General features: G+C 31.9%; 1 protein-coding gene across 3 annotated transcripts in view; it reads right to left on the bottom strand.

The window, feature by feature from the left end:
- Positions 1–2,748: 2,748 nt before the first annotated feature.
- RUNDC3B (RUN domain containing 3B) overlaps positions 2,749–7,479 on the bottom strand; it is a 63,779-nt gene continuing 59,048 nt past the window's right edge. For all 3 annotated transcript variants that reach the window (XM_039331426.1, XM_039331428.1, XM_039331427.1), the window contains 2 exons: positions 5,769–5,890; positions 2,749–4,129 (listed from right to left, as the gene is read on the bottom strand). In XM_039331426.1, coding sequence (XP_039187360.1) covers positions 3,984–4,129; positions 5,769–5,890 — 268 coding nt within the window. In that variant the 3' untranslated portion in view covers positions 2,749–3,983. The remainder of the gene's footprint in view (positions 4,130–5,768; positions 5,891–7,479) is intronic.

Raw genomic sequence — 7,479 nt, 5'->3', positions numbered from 1 at the left:
GTGACTGCATGTTTGGATTTCAGACCTGCTTCTCGCATTTTGGATTTGTACTTGACTTGGTTTTATTGTATGTAGATTCTGGATTGTGTCTAGATTTCAGACTGTGTGTGTGAACTTGCAGATTTGTGCCTTTTCCTGTGTTCTTTACAAACTTGTGCTAGGCTGAACAGGATTGGACTCAGGAACTTTGCAGTTGATGTGAGTGGGATCTGTCTTAATAAAATCTTAAAACTCAATGTGAATTTGTGCATGTGGACTGGAACAGGACAATCCCATTAGGACATGTACTCTTCTCAGGTAAAATGAAGTTTTTATTTTATTTAACTCAAATACATTAATTATTAATGTTTAGGTTTATTTCTCATATAATGTTATACAACCCTATTTTTTTTTTAATTATTGCCTTAAAATGTGCATTATCTTTGGTTCAGGAACACATTAAATTTATTCACATTTTTATGTGAAAAATTTATTTGGTCCTCATTGTTTTGGTACTTGTCATGTTTCCCAGGATCAATTCATAATGAGTACTGTGGTACCACTGTAAATTAATTAATTTTTAGAAATTAGTATTTATACTCTGAAGAAAACTTTCAAGTAATTCAAAAAAAGTTTAACATATTAGATAGTTAATATTGGTATGTATTTGAAGAGGTCACAAAAATAGCATGAACTAAGTAATTTCTGGTACTTAATAGAATTTTTCAAATTTTTAAGGAAAATATCTATATATGTTACATATTGTTATCCACCTTAAATGAAAGGATTACCTAAATATCTAATCTTTTCTGATACATTTTTAGAAAAGGAAAACAAGATTGTTTTTTGAGTTGCTTAGGTGTTGTACTGGGACCAAAGAGATTTAGATTCGAGTCTCCACCTAATCATGAAGATCACTGGATACCTGGAGTGAGTGCTGGTTGCTGAACTAGTGTTAATTTTGGTGTTAATCTCAGCTAAATGTCTTAAAATATAGCAAGCAGAGATTATCTGTAGACCAACTAATGCATTATCTAGACCAGGCATGTCAAACCAGGCATATGACGAAACCGCACCCACCCCATTGCCAGCAATGGGGAAAAAGTCAAGATATGTCGTGTGATGTCATGTGACATCGTGAGTTTGACATGCCTGATCTAGACAATCAAACATTAGACCAACAATCAAACAGTAAACAACAGCCTAATGAAGGAATCACCAAGAACACTGTACCAGCACTTGGGAGAACAAGCCACTTGTATATAAACAGACAGCAAACCTCACTCTTAGTACTAAAGATGTTATTTAATCAGATAATGAAACATTTGCAAGAAAACAACGAAGTTAAGAGAGCACCTAGGACCTCACAGATATATATACCCAACCCTCATGTTTTTTTATACCTTGTATACAGTAGTTCCTGGAACAGTACACAATTTTAAGATACTACTAGATTAATACGTACAGTGATTTATAAGTACTGTAAATTACTCAGTTAAATATTGCTTTGAACTAATAGAATCAAATATCAGTAGAACAATATTGTTACTTTTTATTCACAGCCTTTTTCATGAAGGATTAGGATAATTTATATTGAAAAGTAATCATAGTAGACTTGTTTATTGAAATCAGGGAAACAATCTTAGCCAAATATTCAGTGCATTTATAAATGAGTTGTTGTTTTTACTTTAAAAGCTGTTTTTGATTCAGATTTGTACTAAAACAGTGGTTCTCAACCTTTTTAATGCCGCGATCCCCAACCAGTCGTAAGTCGAGAACTACTCAACCGGTCGTAAGTCGAGGACTACTCAACTGTGCAGCATTGTTTGCAGAATGGGACTTTTGGACTCAGCAGGGCAGAGACAGCCTGGACAATTCCTATTGGCTTTTGAAAGCCAATAGAATTAGACTCTATTCAAGAGAGTCTATTCTATTGGCTTTCAAAAACCAATAGAATAAAAGGGAGTAGCACAGCTAAGGAAAAGGGGAAAAAAATGGCGGACTGCATTGTTTGGCGACCCCCGTGAAATGGTCGTTCAACCCCAAATGGGATCCCGACCCACAGGTTGAGAACCACTGTACTAAAAGGTATAGACAGAATTATTTTAAGTCTATATGCTACAAGTATCATAAGAAAGAACAGGTAATATTCTATAACTAGAAGAAAACAACTCCATGTTGTTTTAATTCCATGTTGACTAATACTATGTAAATAAGCTCATTAAAGTGATGTATGGAAAAATTAATACAGTATCCCCATTCTTATATAATTCTGTGCGCAAAAGGTGATAGCAATATGGTTGAAACTTTTAAAGACAATCTTAGCCTAAACTGTGACTCACCAATTTATATGTTCAGTAATATTGAAAAATGCATAGGAAGAAAGAAAACATAACAGCGTCTTTCCTTTTGCTATTGGTACTGAAGCACTAATGACCTATTGACTTTCAGGTACAACAATATATATGTGTGATTTTTCCAGATAAAAATCAAGCTTTGAGTATTAGAATAGCTATTGTTCCTAGCATTTGTCTACAGCACTTAACACTGTCTTGCTTAGCACCAGAAACTCTGGGCTCACTCGTGGTCATAAGTGAAGGACTATCATTGATAAAACACACTCATGCTTTATAAGAGTCTATTCTCTTGAATAATTAGACTCCAGTGATAATGAGATCAATTGCCACAGTTGATTCTAACTGCTTGGCGTTACTCAATGTAATCTGGGCAGTAGTCCAGTCATCAAGAAATAGTACAACTATAGGCAGCAGTGGTACAAAATGTTTAATGTATCTGCAATGTTGATACAACAACTCAACACATTTGCATAATTTTGGTTAGTTTTTCATTCTGAAAGCTTGGCAATTTTTCAAATTCAAGGCAGTTTTTTCATGCACAAGCATTGATTCAGTTGTTTTTTCATACATACATTAAAATTTTTCACCCCATCTATTCCAATCAGTTATGAGCTATAATAAAAACTTAACTGTTCTAGATCAACAACTTATTGGACCATACTGGATTTCACATACAAGCTTGTTAGTGTTAGTCTACATTATATTTCTCATTATGTTCTTAAAAGATATTAATTTCACAAGAGATAACATGCATTAAATTACTTTATCGGGTAGCTAGTACATGTCATTCGACAAAGCAGGAGCTATTTCATTTAAAAATTTAGCTCACCACATACGTTACCACAATAAACTTACCAATACAGGATTTTGAGTAATCGTGTGCTTCCCTATCCCATTTTTTTTTCAAAGCAAGTCTTACTGGAGGCACGTCATTTGTTTAAATTAGTAGTAGTCATACTGACAATAAAATTTCTGCACTTGAAGATAACCACATGTTGCAGCACACTATTAAACAATGTACAGAACTTCTTTGGCACAATAAAGCATTTCCTCATAGTCTTCAAAATCAGAGGTCCCTGTAAATATGAATGTTTTACACAAGATTGTATTAATATACTCAACCATTGCCAATAATGCTGGAAAATAAACTCTTACTAAATAGAATTGCACTTCAAAGTTTAAATTGCAAAGCTTCAAAAATTAAATAAAGTTTACTGTTATCATAGCTATTTGGCCCTCATTTTAAAATTTCATTACAGAATAAATAGCAAAAAATAGATTTGAATCAAAAAATTGCAAAATACTTAAAACATTTATATGAAAATCTAGTGTAACATTTTCTTAGAAGTTTTAGAATGAACCACTATAATTGTTATATTTTCTTTGCAGATTGAATTTAGTGATTAATATTTTTATTTATAATGGATTTTAGTTTTAATTATTGTTTGTTGAAAACATGAATATTGTTATGGCGTTGATGTGTATCTTTGTTTGCAAAGACAGTTATTAAACACAGTTTTTTAGATTTATGGAAACAAAAAAGAAAGCATTTTTTAAAAACTGAGTTGACATTTTATAAGTCTTAACAATAAATTAAGGAATGCCAATTGAATGCAGAAATAAAAGCTTCTTTCTGTTTAGGTTTGTTCAAGAAGGTGTTAGACCAGGACTTGTTATCTCTGTTGTAGGACTTGCAAGACATTCACTTGATTTCAAGCTGGTGAGAGATTTGTAACTTGCAACTGATGTCAAAGAACCACAAAGGCCAAGTAATGAAGGAGTATCTTCTTTCCCTATTGAAGAAAGTTTTAACTCTTAGTTTAACAGTAGTAAGCACATTAAATATGAGATGTTCAGGGCAAGATTAAATTGTTTTCCCTTCTCTAGATCTTTCACCCAAACTACTGCTATTTCAAGAAAGAAAATAGCATTGTTTACTTCATTTTCTTCTTTCAAGCTACTATGTGCTGATGAACAGGGACAAACTCATGGAGTTTCCCTTATACACAACATGACAGAATCAAAAGAAAATCGTATTAAAATACCAGAAATTTCTATGCCTATATTTTTCATCATTTTATTCTTTTTCTATCTTTGCCTGTATATTTTCAAATCAGAACTTTTGTTGTTGCTATATTAAGATAAGCTTAGAAAGGTTAAATATTTATTTAACATAGACAACCCATGACTCATTGGGCCATCATTTCAGAGATATTTCCTTCTCTAAATAAAGAATCACCAAATGCAAAAAAAAATCAGGGGGTGCAGAAGTGAACCTCTAACTTCCTACCGGCTTGACTGCAGCTGACTATCTTTCAGCAGTCAATTATGGGACTAATCTAACCAACCTCTGGTGGGCTAGGGCGGAATCAGTCTACCTGATCTCCAGCAGCTGAAGAAGCAGCTGGTCTACCTGGTCTCCAAAGAGCTAATGCAAGACTAGTCTAATGAATCTCTGGGCAGAGGGGCATGATAGCAGTACTGAAGACCACAAATTTGCCAATTTTAATCCCATGGAAGTTCTGGATTTTGAACTCATTCTGTAAGTCAGCCCTTTTGAGGTACCACAATTCAAACGCTGCTGCCCTACGATGCATTGTTTCACCCAGTTAAAAGTTATAGACATGAATGTTTTAGTAGTATATAATTAAAAACCTCAGCAAGTTAAACAAAATTATTTTTAGTTTCTAGTCTCAACATCCTTTACAATATTCCTCGGCTTTACCCCAAAAATCTCAATGTTTTTGGAGATGAGCCAACATTTTATTCCACAAGACAAAAAGCAGTGTCAAAAGTGTTTCAGTCCAGTCCATTTAAAATACCATACTTAAATTGAAATATAGGTTTATTTTATTTTGTTATGTTGTACAAACTATCTTGCAGTTTTACATTTTATCATAAGATGGAGTTTTATTCTTTGATGAAAATATTTTTTCAAATTTTTTCAACATATTAATTTCAGACCTCACACTATAATCAATACCAGGACAGATGCTGAAGGATTGCAGTTTGCTCTCAAAATCAAAGCTGAACAGATAGCAAAGAGATTATATAGATAGAAACGTTGCATAAATTTGTATTATCTATGAAAATTATATAATTATACCTATTCTCCAAAATGTAAGAAAAAGCACGTGTTCCAAATACTGTTTGAATAAATGTAATTATATTATTCCGCAGCAGCAAATACATAATATCATTAGCAAATCAGGCAAGTTTAGTCTCAAATCTTCATTAGAGACCAGAAAACGTACATGTAAGCAGATTACAAATCAGATATTTATGCTGCCATTTATACTACATTCATTCAACTTAATTTAATTTTGAATTGCAGATTTGTAGTTCTCAAGCTATACGTAGAACAACTGTATAGTCTTATGTATACCTGCAAATTAGTTATTATACACAGATTTTTGGGATTGTTCATCTTACCTTCACTAAGTAAATTTAGTCCATCTTGCTTCCCATCTGCATCTGGTAGATTACCTGGATCCAGGGATGTCTGATAAAAGCTTACTTCAGCAGAGAGCTGATCCGGGCTGTGATAACTTTTTCTGCAATATCAGTGACAACTCATTTCATTACTTTTGAATTGATACGCAACAGAAATAACTATTTGTTTCACAATTTTCTAATAACAGTATATCTTTTTATAACACTATACATGCTTTAAATTATCTCCCCTGCCTCTCTCCCAAAATGTGTAACATAATATAGTACATAAAACTGGAAAAGGAGTTTTAAGACTGTTAATATTATACTAATTTACTCTGAATCCAGCCCATAAACTTTTTTTTTTAAATCACACTTTTAAATTTTTGCTTATGTTTATATATTTGCTACCATATTAGTGTTGGCTTATTTTATGCACTTGAAATTTTTAACATGTACATTTGTATCTAGCTATAGACTTATACAATGTATTGTTCGAGTTGCTATCTACTGTTAGTATTTATCAAAAATATCTAGATAATTTGACTGAAATAAAGGAATATAATAATATTTTGAAAAAGTATCAACAAAAATTTTGTGTTATTAATATTTCACTGTATCCTGCAAAATTAAGAAATGTTACCGAAAGCAGATAAAATTTAATAATTACTCATAACAGTTACATATATCAATGCTATACCAAGCTAAAAGGAGTTGTAGTACCATAGAAGTATATATGTGTCATCATATAAGCAGGATACAATTAGAGCATTATTATTTATGTTCTTTTGTATTATTTGCCTTTCCTGCACTGAATTTCTACACTGTTATTATTGTTACTGATGGGTTTAGACCTACATTTTCCTTATATAAACTTCTGTGTGTATGTACATATACACACAAACACAAAACTGCAAATAAATAATGCTAATTGGTTGAAATATTTCGTGTTTAAAAATCAAAGGACTAATTTATTAATCAACGTTAAATGTGCATTTAAAATATGGTTAATCCAGTGAAAGATCTTCTTTTGAATATATTAAATTCATAACAAGATGCTAAGGGCTGAAGTTTACTTTCAGTTATGTTGAATGTGTGGAAGGGTCATTGGCATATATGTTTGGGCCTGCTCCATAATGGTCCCTTTTTGGTTTAATATTAACAGATATCTTAATAGCGTATTGGGAAGATAAATGATATACAAAGATACTGATGTAATATTGAACTATTTTCATATATTTGGAATTCAACATATGAAGGACTCATATTTATCAAGTTTGAATTGTAGCTAGAAATTAATGAAAATACATTCAATCCTTATTTCAAAACCTGGACTGATGAAACGTATTCACTTTCTACTATCAGATTTTTGATACTGACATCTAGACAGTTTGAGCTACATTTCGTCATGTGAAAACTTTAAACCTTAACATCAGGCTATATAAACGTAATCAGATCCATTTTTTTAAACCTGTATGTCACTTAGATGCAAAAGGACCACCTGAGCAAAAGGTTACCCAAACAAACCAATATCTCATTTACATTCTATGTCTTTTTCCCATTCATAATTCTAAGTAATTAATGTTTAATATATAAAATGAGTAGAAAATAATAAAAATAATAAGCACAGCTAAACTATCACTTCCTTACAAATCACATGATATTATTTTAACCATGCCAATTGGAATTTATTGGCACTATTTTTTTCCTT

The sequence above is a fragment of the Crotalus tigris genome, unplaced genomic scaffold (assembly GCF_016545835.1).
Source record: "Crotalus tigris isolate CLP2741 ecotype Arizona unplaced genomic scaffold, ASM1654583v1 scf7180000024437.13266115, whole genome shotgun sequence".
NCBI classification, from domain to species: domain Eukaryota; kingdom Metazoa; phylum Chordata; class Lepidosauria; order Squamata; family Viperidae; genus Crotalus; species Crotalus tigris.
The sequence above is the reverse complement of the archived record's forward strand: the minus strand, read 5'-3'. Positions and strand labels throughout refer to the sequence as shown.